We start from the raw sequence: 19,791 nt of genomic DNA, 5'->3' as shown, positions 1-19,791 counted from the left end.
TTTGGCCTAAATGGGAACAACCTCCTATTGAAATTGCTCGTTCCAGGGCTGAATTTAGTTCTGTGACTCAGTTTGCCAATCAAAACAATGGGCATATTAATATTTCCCTTACCAGCAGCTGTAAGGCTTGAATGGTTCGTGTCTGTAAAGTGCTTTGAGCCCCTGGGACATGAAAGGTTCCTTGTAAGTACAGTACAAAGTTGGATTGTTAAGTGCAAAATGCTAGAGAAGATGCTCACCAGGAGGAATGCTCTCACTGCTGGAATCTTGTTCAGTTCCATTAGGAGCCTGAGCGCTTTCTCATGGTTGCTGCAATATTCCTCATATACAAAGAACTTGTCTTTCTGCAAGAAAAAAGTAACACATGTTGACTCAGAGTGTGATTGCATGGACAGAGCTGGTTTGCGTATTTTCTCTCAGAATAATACAAATTAAATACTTTACAAAGGAGTCTGAGTTTAGGCACAACATTAACAATAAATGGAGGTGCTCCTTTAATTTCTCATCTACTGTGCTGTAAATATACACAATCTCTCTGGCCATATACATGATGTCACGCCCACAAACTGAAATGAAATCTCCTTGTTAAAGTACAAGAAGCAGCTGGTAGTACCATGTTCTACTTTATTTAAACCACAGAGTGAGAGTGACGGTAGAATTTTTTCCAGTGTAATAGATTAGAGATGCTGAGTACACCGCAAACATCCCTTATTTGGAGAACAACATGGAATATTTTACAGAAAAGCAATAAAAACCATTTCCAGCACCTTGCAGTTTAAAGGCCCTTGTGCCCTAGAGGGATGAAAGCTCCATGCACCCTCCCATATCCAGGGTCCAGACAAAATCTGCCCCAAACTATAAGAAGGGCACTTTTAGAAGCAGTATCTTGCAGGTATTAGTCTATATAGATCTTCCTGTGTAAGCTGCAGATTACATACTTGCAGACTTTAACAGCTTTATTTATGTAGATATGCACAGATCCATGTAAAAACTGTGGCTGATTGAAACAGTTAAGTAACATGGATCCAGAGAAATATAGCTGCATTTCCTATGACTTCATGGAATAGAAACTGTGTTTACACACTGATACAGGAGGCTAACTCAGCATTCAGGTCAACAGCTTCAGGGCTGGACACATGCTCATGAACTGAGTAAAGTGCTGCTTGTTTTTATTCCAAAGGATCACTGATCTGATGGGGCATTTGTTTTCCTTTAATTGATGGGTGTAGAGCTAAGACTAAATTGATTTCTCCCCAAACACAATAATACCAATGGCATAAGGCAAACAAAGCAGCAGCCACAAAGAAATTGGAGTGAGAAGCTGGCAAGTAGATGCTCGGGACCTTTATATCTCAGCTGCATGGCTCACATCAGTATATGGCTTTAACCCTGGGGAGTTCAATAGAAAGGGAGGCTCCAGACCACCAGACACAGGGAAAGGCAGGCTGGGTGTATGACACACATGGATGGAGAAAACTGGGAATCATGCTGATTGTGTCTTTAAAAGAGCAAGGTAAAGGAGGAGAAGCTGGGCATGTGAGTTCCTCAAATATTTGCTCTTCTTGACTCCCTCATGCAGCTCCAGATGCACAGGAGCAGCACTCCTGAAAACTAGCTTCCTAGAAATAGCGTCCATTAACATGACAGCATCTGTTTCAGATCAGGAGAAGAGCCTGTATCAATCCAACATGAGCAAACGTCGTTGCTCAGGTTACTGACTGTAGCATCAGGCGTTCAACATTCTGAGAGGTTATATTTGTATCATGACAAAATCACCCTGCTAAACTTGACTCAGTATAATAATTATACACACAGCAGAGTGCTTTCATCAAGTCCTTTCCAACTGCCTTTCATGCATAAGACCCACAAGTATGAGAGCTATGCTTTAAATTACTCAGTATTTGAAGTGTTTAATTTCCTCTCTGGGTGACACTGAGGTTTCCCTCCTCCCCATCGATGAAGAAATGATCAGTTCCATAATTAGAGATGTTATCCCCTGGAATGCTGAGCCTACAGTTACCACTACCTTAAAGTGCAATTATGGTCAGAAAAGGGACCGTGTAAAAATGGCACCTTCTTACTCAGCAGATCTGCTCCCCATGTGCTTCCAGAACCAGAGATGCTGTAGTGACAAAAATAAATTTTTACTGCTCTAAATTGGAATATTCCTAAAAGCCTTGTTCCTTCATATTCTCTCTGAGCCTTGCATGGAATCCTCAGAGTGGGAAGAGAAAGAAATTCCACTCAAAGGAGCCCCTCAGCTTTTGGCCCCAATTCATCAAAGCATTTAAGCACACATTTAATTTTAACCATGCGATCCGTTCCATCCTTATTCAGGAACTTAAGCACATTCTTAAATGCTTCAAGATTGCTTGATTCCAGTGTACTTGGGAGATGCTTCATTAACTTGCCTCATCCTTGAGACAGTATCGTCTGATCATATTCACACAGCACCAGGCAATCAGTAGATGTATCTAATTCAAATTAATAAGAGCTCAGAAAGCTGATGGAATCAAATAAACCAGCACTGCTGAACTGGAGGTTGGAGCTACATGTGTTGCATCTATTTTTGATACTCTTCCTTTCCGTCAGTCAGTAAGGCTCCTACCTAGACCTAGTGGCTTGCTTAGTCAGCAACCTGTCTTGTCCTCATCACTCCTGATACAAGGCGGAATGAAGGCTAAGGCTGGCCTACAGTGCAGGTCAGTTGCCATAGATATACAGCAATAGATGTTGCTTGGCTGACTTGTGCCTAACTGTTGTGACATTAATGGGAAGCCCCATTGTTCCAGCAGGGAGGAGTCAAGTAAAAATAACGGAGAACTCAAAGTCCCATGAAAGTACCTGGGTGTTGTGGGGGATTTTTTGGGGTGGGGAAGGGGAGTTCTGTGTTTTGTTCAGACCATAAGTTACGTGGAGGCAGATGCTGCTTGGCCTCTGAGGTTATATCACTGTCAGCAGGTAGTTCACTGTGATCCAGGAATCTGCACACAGACTTCCTGTACTGCTTCCACCCAACATGAATCAGCTCTGGCAATAACAGAGAGACCAAGCTCTGGCCAGCTCTGTGCATTTCTGGTCCTCAGACAGCCTGATGTTTCCATGGCCAGCACAAAAGAGCCTTTATGACAAGGAAACTCAGGGAAAACGTTTAGAGCTTAGAAATTCAAGGCAAATGTCAGAAAGAGGGCCCTTGAGTCCTGGGATTCTCACTCTATTTGCTGAATTTAGGAGCATTTTTTTTAAACAGGTATCTGCTGCAGGGGGACATCTGTGCTAACATCTGGCAGGTGACATGGAAGTGGCACTTGTAATCAGGAACAATGATGATCTTGCTAGTAAGTCAGGTGATCATGAAGATACACAGGCACATTCAGGTCACAGGCTTTATCTAATTTCCTCACCACTATCCCCCTTTGGGAAATGCTGTGACTTGACCAAAATGAAAAACAATGTGGTGAGAGTGATGTTTGGAGTCACAAAACCTTTAGTGATTTTCATATGCAAGCCAGGGTGGGAAATCCATCTATCTATTCTACCCTATTTGCTAGGGGGACCCAGAGACTCGAAAGATTTATTTTTAGAATATTTGTTAGCTCAAGGTTTTCTCTCTCCCTGCATCTAGATTGTTTGCTCACTTGTCAAACTGTCTAACAACATGTGCTATGGCAAAAGTATCAGCTCCACAGCTATGTCCCAGAACTACATCTCTTGGAGATCACCGTTGGCTTTTTTCCTTCAAAGCCCAGAGTGTTCCATCCTTTATTCTCCTTGTGACAAAATACTGCCCACCATTTCGCTGAAACTATGCAACGACTCCATGGAAAAATGCTGAGATCAATAGTAGCTCCATAGTACAGCTTGCTCACATGTGCCACCACTTCACTAGAACAGTACAATTACAGACTGGTACCCTAAGCAAAGAGGGAACTGGAGATCTGCTTTAAACCCAGGCCACTGCATTAGAAATCTCTCTGCCAGTTGCCAGGGGCTCATTATTTAAATCTGCATTGTGGCAAGACACAGACCCCTGAGAATTAGCCCTTTCTGTCTTCCACATTGTTGCACTTCAGGCTGTATATTATCTTCTGAGCTCCAGCAGGACCCCACATATTAAGAGATTGCTTTCTCCTCCTTTGCTAACCTTCTCTTGGTCCTTGCTTGCCTGGAACTAAGTGGCTATAGTGCCTCCCAGCATTATTTCTGCATCTGCTTAGATTTGGAGCCCTAGGTGGACACACATAGCAATTATGGTTATGACCAGTCTTGACTGTATATTCTGAAATGGAAGGAGTTTGACTCACTGCAGTGTATGGACTACAGGCCTTTGTCTCTTGCGGGACTGTAGGATAGAATCACGTAGACATTAAGAGCAATGCATTGTACAGGCTTCAGTGCAAACTGATGCAGAAGGTGCCAGTCCATTAGACTCCAATAGAAGAGAAATTTGCAGTAGCACGCATCCATCTGGCATTATTGTCTAATCAGTGGCTCTCAACCAGGGGTCCAGGGCCTCTTGGGAGGCCGTGAGCAGGTTTCAGGGGATCCGCCAAGCATAGCCAGTGTTAGACTCGCTAGGGCCCAGAGCAGAAAGCCAAAGTCCTGCTGCACGGGACTGCAACCTGGGGCACTGAGCCCCACCACCTGGGGCTGAAGCCAAAGCCTGAAGAACTTAGCTTTGCGGTGCCCCGTGCTGTGGGGCTCCGGGCAGTTGCTCTGCTTGCTACCCTCTAACGCCGGTCCTGGCTTTTATATGCAGAAAAACAGTTGTTGTGGCACAGCTGGGTCATGAAGTTTTTATAGCTGGGGATGGGGTAGCTTAGAAAGAAAATGGTTGAGAACCCCTAGTCTAATAATTTCTCTATTACACATTTATGTATATTTTAAGGGATATTCGATTATGAATTAATTACTAAACATTTCAATAACAAATTATACATCAGTGGTTTTCAACCCTTTTTCATTTGCAGACCCCTAAAAATTTTTGAATGGAAGTGCAGACCCCTTTGGAAATCTTAGACATAGTCTGCGGACCCCCAGGGGCCTGCAGACAGTAGGTTGAAAACGACTGTTATATTATATTACTTGAAGGGTAGTTGTGGCCGTGTCAGTCCCAGGATATTATTAGAGAGACAAAGTGGGTAGGTCTGGAAGAAGAGCTCTGTGTGGCTCGAAAGCTTGTCTCTCTTACCAACAGAAGTTGGCCCAATAAAAGATATTACCTCACCCACCTTGTCTCTCTATACCAGGGATCGGCAACCTTTGGCACGTGGCCCATCAGGGAAATCTGCTGGTGGGCCAGGATGGTTTGTTTACCTGCAGCGTCTGCAGGTTCGGCGGATCGCAACTCCCACTGTCCCCGGTTCGCCGTTCCAGGCCAATGGGGGCTGCAGGAAGCAGCGTGGGCCAAGGGATGTGCTAGCCGCTTAATCATAATCCACTTAATCCTGCTTCAACACAGGGGGGTGGACTAGATGACCCCTTGAAGTCCAGTCGAGCCCTACATTTCTATGATTTGTTATTCTCCTGTGTGTTTGCACAGCCTTAACGTGGTACGGCCCCACTCCTCACCATTGCCTCTGGGCACTACAACAGTATAAATAATACATTATACTACTAGTAATAATATTTACATGACTGTCACATCATAAATAAACAAACATATGCAAAGGGAGAAGGTGCTGTGGTTCTATGAATGTAATGAATGGCTGTATAAATTCTGTGCACTCAGACCCAGGTACGCTAAAAAGTCTGATTCACCACAGATTATTGAAGCATGATGGAATAGATTTGAATGGAGAGTTGCTGCTGTTGAATATAATTATTAGAGTTCTCAGCAAAGATGTTACGTGGGAGGTTTCTGATTTTCAAATGCCTTGGGAGTGCAGTTGCACACACAAAATGTCCATGCAATTGTGTGTTACTGTACGCAAATCAGGTGACTTTGCATGCAAATGGCACATGAGTGAGATGCTAATCAAGTTGTACACATTCATAATTACTTGTCTTGCATGCACAATTAGTGTGTTTTATGCACAAATTAGACATGGGATTGCACACCTAAATGTTTGAAAATCGGGCCTTCATTGTGTAACCAAGTTATTAAGGAGAACTGCTATAGTAGGTGCCTTGGTTTTGAATTTCCTGTCTTTTGTGGGTCTAAAATCTCTATCTTATTTTGAATTTAAAACATAGAGCTTTTTGCATTGATTCTATTTAGAATGGAGATGCTCTTTTGAAATTTTTAGAACCAAAGAAATAAACTCTTAGCAGTAAAATGTGATCAGCTGGATGAGAAGGAAAGAAAAAAGAAATTCTATGCAAGGGGAAAAGGAAGAATTTCTAAAAATACCTCCTTATTTTGCTGGGTTTGATCTGGTTTCCATTGTTCCAGTCTCATTCACAAAGGTTTTTCCCACCCCACATAGTATGTTCATAAAAGATACACATTGTCGTGGTACCATTACCAAAACTAAGAGATTAGGACATGGGAGCATGTGACAGGAAGCTGCATTTACAGATAGCATTAAGTCATTGTACTCACAAATTTTAAGAAAACATTTCCCAGTTCATGCTGAGATTGAGGTTCTGGTTGTAAACAAAATTCCAGGGCATCCAAGAACTCCTTGTGAACGTCAAGAATGTCTTCGATGTTGGAAAACAAGATCTGAAATACCAAGAGAAATGCAGTGTTAACCATTGATGAAGGTTGGGGTGTCTTATTAAAGTAGAAGTGCCTAAATATGGTGTCTATCTACTGCTGCCAGGAAACAATCATTTTAAAATGTTTCTGGGGTATGGATGATTATGTGTCTTTCACACTCTCGGCCTTCCCCCAGGGAGGATCTTAGTTTTGCTGGTGCCATTGACCTATGTAAATAAAGATGAACTTTCCAAGTATCTAGGCCTGATAATCATCATCGGCCTTTGTCAGTTCTATAGAAGGTTTCTCACAAACTCTCAAGAAGGTAAATGGAAATACCATGTGGGCTCACAAAGGCCAAACTCACATTAAAGGAGACGGGGCAAAAAAAGTCTTCTGCCTTCCCCTCCCACTCATGACAAATCAGTTTTTGGAGGAAACAGCTGTAAGAGGTCATTTGAACACGTCAGCACTTGTGGTCATTAAGGATCCTGTGGTACTTTTTGCACAACATGAGGGCTGGCAATAATTTTCTAGGTAAACTGGAAGGAATTATTATTCTTATCCTTTAAATAATTATGATACTATTCACTTATGGATACCATTTTATCTGACCCTGCAATGCAGTGTTGCTGTGTGCTGTGAAACAGCAGCCACGTTCCACACCTTTAGTGTATTTTACTAGTGGACAAAGCATTTCCTTCAAACACAGGACCTAATTTTTCAGACCAAAATTAGGCATGTATTTACATATGCACAATTGGGGTTAGCTCTTGCACATACACATACACACACAGAAGTGCATGTGTAGATAAAGGGGCTCAGTTCTCTATTACCTTGCTCCTTGTGTTGCCATTTACACTAGAGCAAAATCAATATAACAATGCTGCCAAATCACAATAGTAGAATTATACTCCCACTTTGCACAGATGTAAATGGCCACATAAGCTGCAGGGTAATGGAGAATTAACCCCCTAATTTGCATATGCACTACTGTGTGTCGGTGCAAGTTGGGCATTTGTGCATCCTTTTACTTGATAAGTATCTTACTAGCCATGTTTGAAAACAATTTCTGACTTTGTGTGAGCATCTATGGTAGTGAGCATGCACAACTGCTGATGTGCAAACACACACATTCAGTTCAGGTCTGAAAAAAATCCCCTGGGGTGTAGTGTGCTGACAGAGTTCTCTGGGTGAAAGGTGCTACAAACATGCAAGCTGTATAATATTTAGTTATCACCATATGAAAAAGGAAGAGAAACCATGAGAGGAAGTACAGGGTCTGGAATGCTGCCATTAAGAGAAAGGAGTCCCGACAAACAAGTGACCCACCTAGACTATAAACATTGGCAGTCACTAGAGGATAGGCTTAGCAGGCAGGCTGTATACTAGTGCCTCGGCTGGGATATATGTGTTACACTGTATCCAATCCTTTCTTCTTACCAGGCCAGTGTCAAACGGAAGGTATGTGGTGAAGTCAAGCCATTTCTCACACTGCAAACAGCCTCCTAGCTCTGGCTTCATCAATAAGTGACACTCTTGTGATGTAAACAATACCAAGGAGAAATGGTTTCCAAACATTCACTGGGTGAAGTGCAGGAGACGCAGAAGCTTCCAGCACTTCCTACCCCACATTTTAGCTATCAGGCATGCTCTCAGGTTGCAATATTGTGCACTGAATTTTACCCACTGGATATGACATCACATGCTTCAGCCTGAGTTAATGTGATATTAGCCACTCACGGGAGGAACCACCTTGAGCTCAAGTCCTAACTCTCCCCAGGACAGGTATGAAGTCCATTTCCTCCTATGGCCAGTTTGTGTCTGGCCCCTGCCAGCATGTGCAAGATTGAGGATTCAAAGAGCCTTCCACTCTACATTAAGGATAGACACAACTGTGTCCCTCTAAGGCACCGGTGGACAACCTGCGGCCCGCGGGCCACGTGGCCCATCAGGGTAATCCGCTGACAGGCCACAAGACAATTTGTTTACATTGAGCGTCCACAGGCTCGGCCGCCTGCAATTCCCAGTGGCCATGGTTTGCCGTTCCCGGCCAATGGGAGCTTCAGGAAGTGGCGCGGGCCTCAGGGATGTGCTGGCTGTCACTTCACACAGCTCCCATTGGCTGGGAACATCAAACCGCGGCCACTGGGAACTGCGGGCAGCCGTGCCTGTGGATGCTCAATGTAAATAAACTGTCTCATGGCCCGCCAGCGATTACCCTGATGGGCCGCATGTTGCCCACCACTGCTGTAAGGTTCTCGAGGCAGTGCCATAGTCCTCTCCCGCTCCACACTTGTTGGCTGGATGTGCAGAGAAAAGCATGCTACATCCTCCTAACGGAACTGCATTGTACATGCTTTCTCCTTTCACTGCAGGAGGCTCAGAGCTTGCCTTAGAACAGGACTTCTCAACCTTTTTCTTTCTGAGGCCCCCTCAACATGCTATAAAAACTCCATGGCCCACCTGTGCCACAACAACTGGTTTTCTGCATATAAAAGCCAGTGCCAGTGTTAGCGGGCAGCAAGCAGGACAATTGCCTGGGGAAGCTACACTTCTCAGGCTTCATCTTCAGCCCCAGGTGGTGGGGCTCAAGGCCCCAAGCTTCAGCCCCATGCGAAGGGGCTTCAGTTTTCTGCCCTTGGCCCCAGGGAGTCTAACCCTGACTTTGCTTGACTGAACCCCTGAAACCTGCTCATGGCCCCGCAAGGGGCCCCGGACCCCTGTTGAGAACCACTGACTTAGAACACCATAGCCCTGCACCATCCCAATGCAGGCCTGTGGCTTAAAGCCGCCATTTGGCTCAAAAAGAATCAAGCATTCCAACATGGCGAATTTGCACTGTTGGCCTTTAAATAGTTCTCTGTGCTTAACCAAAGAAAGCAGAAGAAGGAGGAGAGGAACACACGCTTCTCGCTCTACAGAGGGACTGTTTGTTTGCTTGCAGAAAATTCCCAGTGCAAATCCTAGCAGAACATACCACAGCTCTCCAGCTCAGCTGCGACTGATGTTATGATATATTAGCCTCTGTTGCATGGCCAGGAGGAAAGCTGTGCCAGAAGGAGATTAGCAAGGAAGAGGAAAACATCTGTTAGGCATGACTTTACCCTACAAGGAGCAGTCTTCAAGGGGGTATTTTATGATCCAAGGAATATCTGCTGTGTAATATACTATGTTCTGTGATGGTCAATGGGATCCAGGCGCCTTAGGTAATAAAGGTCATCTGAGGTTAAAGGGGGCAGAGGGACCTTCCCTAACTTTGCTAAAAAGTCTGTTTGTTTGATATGAAGTTTCTATTTCCCAGCACTATGTCAGGGATCTGCAGCTGGGGACTTGTCTACACACAACAGTTGTATCACTTTAGTTAGACAGATACAGTAAAAGTGGGACAACCATCATAGTGTGGCTGCAATTATAGCCATATACCCAGTGCTTTATACTGGGATAGCTATTCCCATATGGAAAGGTGAATAAGCTGTATGTATTTGAGGCACCTTTACGGTGCTATAACTGCATCCAGACTAGGAGTTGTATCAATCTAATTATTTCAGTAAAACATCAGCCCTCGAACCGAAATAGTTATATTGGTACAAAAACTGTGTGTAGACCAGGCCTGGGACTGGTCATTTTAGAGGTGACACAACTGGTGCCCAAGGTTCCCTGAACTCTCCAACCACCTAAAATACCAGCTATAGGAGAAATCTACAGGGCTAGTACTGACAGTGTTATCCCAGCTGGTCCTAAAAAACATTTTCTTCCTTTGCTTTGCAGTGAATAATAGTCAAAATACTCTAAACTTCCCTCCAGACATTCCCACTGCAGGAAGAGGGAGAGGAGGAGAGAGATTCATCTTTAAACAGGCTTCTAAACCATTTATACACTCTCCACAGTTCGTGCCACCAGCCAGCCAGGATGCTAGCTACGTCACAGCTCCCTGGTGACCAGAGATACAGAGCACAAATGGGCACCTGCCTGTACAGGGCACCAGCGAGGAACACCATGGGGAGGCCATGAAGGAAAAGATCGTGGCTGCAGGAAAGACACTGAAACTGCTTCTGGTGGGAACAGAAAGGAGGAAATGACGTTCATACTGTGCTGCTATGAACCGGCCTCCACTGTAATGTAAACAGGCCTTTCATTTCCAAAGGGAAGCTCTTCTACTGCAAGCTGGTTAAGATAATAATAACCATTAATAAGAAAGAGCCTTTAAACACTGCATCATGAAAGCCCTCTGGGCACCTAGCGAAAGAAGAAACCAAAAATATAATGGTGCATCCCCAGAGAGGCGCAATGGAACTTCAAGCACAAATCCATTTAATCAGCAGAGAAAATGAGGAGTTTTCTGGACGGGCCAGTGGTTGTTGCATTTGATTATGGAACAGTCATAATTAGCTCATGTTTTAGTACTAAATGAATAATAGCAGCAAGAATAACATTCAGCAGAATCTTTGTTCATTCATCAGATCTGCAAATTGGTGTGTGGGTTTATTAGTTTTTTACTTTTTTTGCAGCACACAGGATCTGTAGTCACTAGTCACTGCATGTGTTATTCCCCTGAACACACGCTCTCCGCTGATGGGTGACACTTCTGCCTTGCTAACAGGCCACGCTAGACTGCACAGGGAATGCTTAGGGACTCCAGATAACTCTTGCCTTCACTCTGTCAACAGTGGCAGCCTCAGTTGCCCACCTGTCCGCTTCTCTCTCAAGCCTCTCCATGCTTTCTCCCCCCCACCCCCAATGCACAGGAAAAACTCCCTGGTAAAATCTGTGCCCTTATTCTTTAAAATCCCTCCTTCAAACCCACCTTGATGCCTCTCAATCATTCCCATGTGGCATAGGTGGACTAAGTGATGAGCTGTGACTTCTACTTTTTGGGTAAACTCTGTTTATTTTATTGTTATCTCATCTTGCCAACCCACCCCCACATCATCTGGCTTGGTTTGTGCCACCCATCTGTCCTGTCTGACATGAAGATAGTGAGTTGTCTGCAGCAAGGCCTACTGTTACTGACTGCACACCAAATAGCTCAACAGAGGCCTAAATCATTGATTAGGGTCTCTAGACATTACAGTAATACTAACATATGAAAGGGAGGAACCAACTCTGGGGAAAACAAGGGGTGTAAACCTCCTTGTTCATGTCATGATGAGGATGCTGCTGCTGTCCCCTTGTTCTATTACTGTCAGATCCTCTGCCCATTAAACCTCATGGCAAAGCTTCCATTGATTTCACTGCTACAGGAGCAAGCCCCAATTCAGTTTATAAACCTTAGATTAATGGCTGAAGCTCAAGTACTTCCATTTCTGCCTGCCACAAATTTCACTTGCCTACAGGTCCCAAAAATTGTTTTTAACTAAAATTCCTACAAGACAAATGTCACTCACAAAATGTTCATGAAGAACAAACGAAAAACAAATGTGAATATGACCTGTGCGTATTTGGTTTCTCATTCATTGAAATGTTCATGAATAATTTTCCGCAGGATTCTCTAATGCCGCTAATTATGAATTCTTCACATAAACGAATAAAACTGCCAATAAAATGAGAAAGCTGGAAGAAGTACCTTGATATTCTCCTCTGTTATGCATTTCTCGGCTTTGTCCACAGCATTCTGTCTGATTCTGTGCAAAAATGCCTGAAGGAAGAGAAAAACGGATTATTTTCAAATGGCTTAATACTGGTTGAGTTCACTGCTTGTGCTTTCTGGATTTTCCCTAGCATCTAGCCACACAAGTATGATGTTCTAACACAACGAACCCATCACTTCTGAGACTTGAATCTAAACCTACCTCATGTCATTACTAGGACTCTTAGACTGAGCTTAGCATTTCAGGTACATAAAAGGCATTTCCTTAAAGATGTTTGGTTTTTGCCCTGTGGCAAATGTCTTTCCTCAGAAGTTCCATTGACTCTTTTTGATTTAAATATCTGTTTAAATATCTGTTTAAATATCTGTTGGCAGACCAACCTGAGGAACTGTTTGTTTATTCTCTTGAAGGCTTCCTCTCTCTCCTCTGACTTGACTTTGGGAGGCAAAATGCCTGTCTCCCATCAGGATATATGTAAGGAAAAGGACTGCAAGGAACAACAAAGGATGTTCATGTTGCAGAAGCTGAGAGCATATCAGAGCTAGGAACTGGGGCTATGGACAATCTCAGTATACCCAGAACTTGGGGAAGGGAAATGGAAACCTGCAAATAATGCCTGGGTTGCATTTTCATTTCCATTTCATTTTACTTGGACTAGTTTAAAGGTGCAGTCAAAACAACGTCAGAACTTTTCACCCTTGCCTAGGCCCCCCGACTCAGTACATCTTTGGCTGTAAAAGTCAATCCAACAAAAAGCTCAGGTCCAGATACAAATGGACAGTGATTCCAATACCTGTCTTTAGAGTTCTATTCAGGCTACTGCTAGTGAGGGACCATCTGTATTTACACTGAATATATATGACCACAACATGTTTGATCCAGTTGTAAGGATTTAGCAGAGGACATTGGCGATGCAGTGATGGGGTAAAAAGCCTCCCTTAAGGTGAGGAGAAGAGAATTTTATCCTTTCCCTCCAAGGCATCCTGGCAGACACAGACAAGCACCTGCAGGGGAGGCTGACTGAGGGGGAACCGAGAGGAGGGAATCTGCTGGGATCAATTAAAGCAATCCAGACATAAAAGGGGAGAGGGTTTTTCCTGTCTGTCCTTGTTAGTGGTTTCTATACTTACCTCCTATGCAAAGGGGCCTGGGGAGTGATGAAAGTGGGGAAGAAGAGGCTTTTCTTACCCACCTGAGACGGGGGATTTGTGTCATTCCTTTGTATGTATGGTACAAAGCTGTCCTGTTACTGAACGATCATAAAAAGCCTTTAAAAGCTGGACTCTTTCTAAGCAGCGTCTATGTCAGCTGACGCAGACCCAGCTAATTATTGATTCAGCTTCATGTGGAGCTGGCAACTACCCATAACATCACAGGGAGCTGTGTTGCTGAATCAAACCTGTGGCCTGTGACTGTCTCTGCCTCTAGTTTCTTGGCTTGAAGAGTGTGAGCGTGAGCCATTTATTTGCCCTTTAGTACTGCATGGGCACCACTATATTCCTGCTCAGCCCCGGCCTTCTCTCATTTGTTACTGCTGGACCGCAAGGGAGAAGAGAATCAGAAGGTGTTCAGACACTACAGGGATGGATGCCAGTACACAATTGACAGTTAGATGGATGGAGAGACAGATTAGGCCCATCGTATATATATAATTCCCAGAGTATGGATTCTCAACCTGGGGTTCACAAAGAAATGTCAGGGGTCACAATCACCTTGCTTTTCCCATATGGCTACATGAGAAGAGGATCCTGGCTAGATCCCAGCTAGCTGTGGGGAGTTGGGAGCAGAGTCCCAGGATGGGAAAGTTTTTGAGAACCACGATTTTTAGGGGACAGAACATTTTTTCCACATGACCCAGGAGCCAGTTTATAAAAACCTAGCCAATAACCTTAACCAGTAAGTTTGCTGAAGTCACCCACAATGTTCATGTGCTTCCAAATGTCCTGGCAGCAACTGGGGAAGCCACTGGGATTGTTTGAGATGAACTGTTCAACATGATGAGCAACGGTACCAGGATCGACAGGAAGTATGGGGAGAAAAGGGGAGTATAATGCCCCCCCCATCTCCAGCACTGGGTGTGATATCTGAGCACTAATTAATAGGCGCCAGATTTATATGAGACAGAAAAGCTGTTCCCCTAATTCTAAAACGATAAGCCAAGCAGGGACTCTTGGCTTGCTTTAATACAGGCTCCTCTCGTTGTTTAGAAATAACAAATCCAATTGGAATAATTAATTAATCTACACAATTAGCGAGCTCCACTGGTGACTAATATTTACCAGCATCTAAGTCCCAGCGATGTATATTTCTAATAATAGAAAGCTGGTAAGAAGAAGGTGCAAATCACATTAGCTGTTACAGTCTAGTCAATAAAAAGCAGAGCCTGTGTTCATTTAAAAAATAGCTTTTCTGTGATGCCTGTCTGAAAAGATCATTTAATATGAGTGTGAGACTTAGAGAGCGAGCGGCGCACACAGAGAAATTGAGATGAAAAAATAGCGAGACACAGAAGGAGAGAGAGAGAAAAGAAAGAGGGAAAGGCATGCTAGGGGGAAGAGAGAGAATCAGCTTTGTAGACAGACTGTCTAGTCTGTTCCAACCTTCTGATCATTTTGATGTATATAAACAACAATCTCTCTAGTGTCTCTGAAACAAGACAGTTGTTAAATGAGATTGTTGTTGTTTTTTGTCCTAGAAACCTAATAGCCAACTTTTCAAAATGTAACCATAAAAATCTGGACTTACTGGATGCAAAACTATCTGTTCCCTGGTTTTAAATCCCCTTTCTTCTGAAATCAAAGTCTTTTGCAACAGTCACTCAGACTAAAGAAAACAATCCAAGTGGTTAAAGAACAGCCCAACAGCTAATGTTCCGTGCTGTGTTCACATAACAATGCTGCCTTCCTTCCAACCTGCTCCCAAATATGCTTGGGAAAATAAGTCCTTCTCTAAACACATTTTGTTAAATGCTTTGAGTCAACACTTCCCATTCTTTGCAGGTAACTCTTACCAGTTTTTACCTGGCTTAGACCACATCTGCACCAGCATCGTCTCCCATTCAGCAGTTGGCATAGGCTCAAGTGCCCGCAATACATTGATGGCAGCAAGCTCTACATATCTTCTTTAGCATCCAACATCATCAACAGTACCATCACCCTGGTACCTGGAGATGAAGAATAACTGGCTGAAGTTGAGCCCTGGCATGACAAAGGTGATGCTGGTGGGAAGAAGGGAGCACTTTGAACTCCCTGCCATGTCCATAACCTCACCCTCCATTAAGGGCATCCCCTCTCTTAGCATTCAAATAGGCTTCTGCTGTGGCATCCTTCTAGATTCCTACAGATCTGGAAATGCAAAAAATGGCCTCTTCCATCTCTGACTGGCCAGAAGTCTGTATCCCATCCAACTCTGATTTGGCCACAAAAAGCCAAACGTTAGTGACCCCTTCACTTAATTAAAAAAGATTCAGTTGGTTCTGAAGTCAGCCACTGGTTACTCAGAATCCAAGGCTGCAAAGAGCCCCGGCTCCATACTCTGCACTGGCTACATCGTGAATTCAAGGGTTTGGTCCTGATGCCTTAGACAGATTGTCAGAGGAACTGACACAGTCATGTTCACCTATAATAGCTGTGCTTCTCTGGGATAGCAGAACCATCAATCACAAGGGCAAGACTCATAAACATAGGGAACTGAGCTTTCCATGGTGATGGAATTCATTCACACCAGGATGGCCAGGAAACTCACCCTTTCAGAATCAAAGGCAAAACTCACTTATTTGACTTGTTTTAGCCTTCCCCAAATTATAAAGAAAACGATGGGATGGTGGGGGAAGGGAGAACAGCTTAAGACATACAGTATAAGAAAGTTATAAGTAGGGCTGCAGATTTGTCATGGTGGGAAACATGTCACAGATACTGTGATTTTCCCATTTGTCCATGACTCATCTTTGTGTCTATGATTTTAATAAACTCACCCTGCATCAACAGCTCTGAAGTTTTTGTTCCATGGCTTTGGCTCCCTGCTTTGTGCCTTGACACTGGTGTGTGAGGTCACAGTGGTGCTCAGGTTTGGCCTGGCTGCCTCTCCTCTGTCATGATGGAGGGTTGGCCAGGCCAAATCTGAGCAGCGCTGTGACCCCATGTGCCAGGTTGAAACACCTGGAGTGGGGATCTGGGCCCAACCTTGCAGGACAGGAGCTGCAGGAACAGTCGCTGTGGGGTGCATGCGTGGTGGGATCATTATCCAGCCCTCTGCAGACCCAGAACCCTCCTCCTCATTTGTTATTGCATTTTTTTAAATCAAAAATCACTTCTCTTAAATTTCCCATGACGGCTCTGTGATTTTTGATTAAAAAATTCTGTGATAAATCTGCAGCCATAGGTATAATCAAAAGTTAAACTGTGAAGATGCTCAGGTCCCATGGCAGGTTTCAGAGTAGCAGCCGTGTTAATCTGTATTCGCAAAAAGAAAAGGAGTACTTGTGGCACCTTACAGACTAACAAATTTATTAGAGCATAAGCTTTCGTGAGCTACAGCTCACTTCATCAGATGCATTCGGTGGAAAATACAGTGGGGAGATTTATATACACACACAGAGAACATGAAACAATGGGTTTTATCATACACACTGTAAGCCTGGGATGGATGGACAGACAGTAGATAGATACTGTTCCTATTCTATTTGCCCATATAACTTGGTCTTGTGCAATCATTAGTCTGGGTTTTAGAACAGCTCAAGCTCAGTGGTGGATTGCTGCATGCACAACAGAAAAGAGGGAGGAAATGGTAACACACCAGCACAGAGAGGTAGAGCCTAGCTCAGAACTAGGACTACACAACGTCTAGAAGCAAATGGAGAATCACTCAAGTCAATAGCACAAGCCAGATCAGTAGGACAGATTTTCCTTCCCCTCCTACTTTTCTTGAAACTCAAGGCTCCTTCTTCCCTGTGTGCGTGCTAATTGCTCAGAAAACAGCCCATTGCAGAAAAACAGCCCATGGAGGATTTGTTTTTATTTAAAACTCTGCTGCTGCATCAACGTAATATTTATTTGTGCACTATGAGTCTGTGACTCGTTGCCTTAAAGGTCTGCTGGCTCCCCAAACACAGTAGGCCATGTCTGATTCACCACACGTCACGCATGTTTACTCAAGATGCAAATGCCTTGCAGGATTCGTGAAAAGCTTTATTAAGCAGAAAAGACTATGAAGTAAAATGTTTCCTTTCTGTACCACATCAGAGGGCAAGCTGCATCATGCATCTTTATAAGGATAGGAAAAATAAGGTCCTCTCCATCCTTACATAGTCTCACAGGGAAATGCACACACACTCTTGGAATATACAAACAATAGTTACATGGATATTTTCTTTTCACCAGGCCAGATTTTTTTAATGCTTCCCTTTGCATGCAAATATTACGCCATTCAGTCTACTACACTGACACAGTCCACTGTCACAACTGCAAGTCATTTAGTTTGAATTGTGCAACTCAGAACTTCCACTGCATGTGGCATTCAGTTTAAGGCATGAATTTGGCAGACAGGTATCACAGAGGGATAATCACATTGGATTCCCTCTGAAATGGGTTCTGAGGGGTTCTTGTTGGGTCTTAAATACTTAGTCTTTATCTCCACTAGGAAACAAGGTGTGTTTTTACCACTTTTTAGTGAATGTGTTAACTACCACATGGTAAAATTCTAGTGTGGACAAGGCTGTTGTAGTTTTAACGTGTATTAGTAGGTCAAGTTAAACATACCTTAGTGTTTATTTACAAGGTGTTAGCTAACATGGTAAAAGAACACTTATTTTCCTAGTGTGTACATGCCCTTATATTCAGCTATCTTCCCATCTCCCCGTTTTCCACCACAAACCACTAAGAAGGCTTGTTAAAACCACACTCCAAGAACTCTTCACTCCCAGCCCTCAACAATACTAACTTCCAGTCAAATTATCATTGCAACCACATTCAAAACTGAGTAACACTTAAGAAACTAGCCCTATCCCTAAAAAGAACAGCACGGTGTTTGGGTTAGCAGAGTACCTGGATTAGCAGTAGCTGTTGCATCCCCTGCATTAGCAGCTCAAGTGTCAGCTGCACTCGAATGTCAACCCCTCCGCACCTGATGGGCCAGCTAGCTCCAGTTTAAAGCACCACTTCCTTCGAGCTAGGACTGGTCTACACTACAAAGTTCTGCCAGCACAGCTATGTTGGCTAGGGAGCTAAAAACTTCACACCGCCATAGGAGACATAATTATGCCGGCAGAACCCCCACAGTAGACACAACTACACAGCTATGCCGACATAAGCTCTGTAGTGTAGACATGACCCTACAGATTTTTGTGTGTGGATGGGAGTCAGGTTAGAGGTCAAACTTGAGTTATAGCTCTAGCTAATAATGCAGTGACAACAAGCATTACATGACTACATGAAATATACAAAGCAAGGACAGACTCTCACCAACTCTTAACTCAGTGATCGCAAACTAGAAATAAAAACGAGGAGTGGACGACACAGTTGAAAACAAAGTGGGAATGACTCTGTAACCAAAACAACAGAGCAGAGATTGCAACGAGACACATGCTCAACTTCCCTACCCAAAATTCAAAGCATACTTCCTCAAATGTTCAGGAATAGAAAGAGATTTCCAAGCAAATACAAGGAAGAGAGGCTGGGTATAACTCAGAGAGAAATGAAAAAGGGAACAGAAACAGCCAAACAGCATGGGACAGTCCACCACCAAATCAGCAATTAACAGTATCTGAAAGTGCAGTATTATGAAGCCTGTTCCCTAGACAGGTAGCTGATGCCATGTATTGGCTTGGATTGATATTTGACAGACTATTTTTTAACTTTGGTAATACTCAGGTTTGAATTAAGGCAACCCAGCATCCTAGCCAACTCCTTATGCCTCCTCATGGCCCCACTCCAGCTGTGGGGGTGGGGGGAGATGAGCAAATTTCAGAGTTAAGATAAAGTTCACACTTCCTGGAGCTATTGTTTCAGGCTTCTGCAAACTCAGACATGCATCAGCTACACTCAGGCAGGAGCGACCCATGCCCTGCCAATAGTGAGGGGCCGGAGTGAGGGTAGCTGGCTTCAGCAGTGTTACTGAGCATGCTTAGTCCATGTGAGCATGCTCAGTACAAGCCAAGCAGCAAATGGGGGGGGGAGCTGGCGAAGGTGCGACCCTGCCCGCCCCTCCCCCCACGTATCCCCTCTGGTGCAGGTCACATTTCAAGCTTTTCTTTGCATCTATGAGGAAACAGAAACACATTTTTCAAATGAAAGCTGAGATATCATGTGCCTTCAGAAAGTGGAGCCCTCATCACAGGCCTGCGGTTTCTATACCTTAATCTGGCCCTGGCAATGCTGGAAATAACTTCTCATTCCCATAAAGACCCTGTATTTGAATGTACAACACCTCCTTTCTCTTCTCATTGCTTCGGTGAGCATTGCCACTGCCCTTGGGTCAGCGCTTCGGATCAATTGGGACACCAAATTGACACTGTTATAACTCAATTGTCTTCAATGCGGTTGCTCACAACCTCTTTGGGAA

The 19,791-nt window shown here is 43.9% G+C and overlaps 1 protein-coding gene across 6 annotated transcripts in view; it reads right to left on the bottom strand.

Annotated features, from left to right (window-relative positions):
* The window catches only part of PREX1 (phosphatidylinositol-3,4,5-trisphosphate dependent Rac exchange factor 1), a 222,185-nt gene that overhangs the window by 113,757 nt on the left and 88,637 nt on the right, over positions 1–19,791 (bottom strand). For 5 of the 6 annotated variants that reach the window (XM_038369848.2, XM_038369847.2, XM_043495591.1 and 2 more), the window contains exons 2-4: positions 12,210–12,281; positions 6,545–6,667; positions 240–344 (exon numbers count right to left, since the gene is read on the bottom strand). In XM_038369848.2, coding sequence (XP_038225776.1) covers positions 240–344; positions 6,545–6,667; positions 12,210–12,281 — 300 coding nt within the window. Of the gene's footprint in view, positions 1–239; positions 345–6,544; positions 6,668–12,209; positions 12,282–15,254; positions 15,345–19,791 lie in introns of those variants that run through there. The other variant, XM_043495594.1, reaches the window with a different exon arrangement.

This window comes from Dermochelys coriacea, chromosome 13 (assembly GCF_009764565.3).
Source record: "Dermochelys coriacea isolate rDerCor1 chromosome 13, rDerCor1.pri.v4, whole genome shotgun sequence".
NCBI classification, from domain to species: Eukaryota; Metazoa; Chordata; order Testudines; family Dermochelyidae; genus Dermochelys; species Dermochelys coriacea.
Note: the sequence above shows the minus strand (reverse complement) of the source record. Positions and strands in the feature narration are given on the sequence as shown.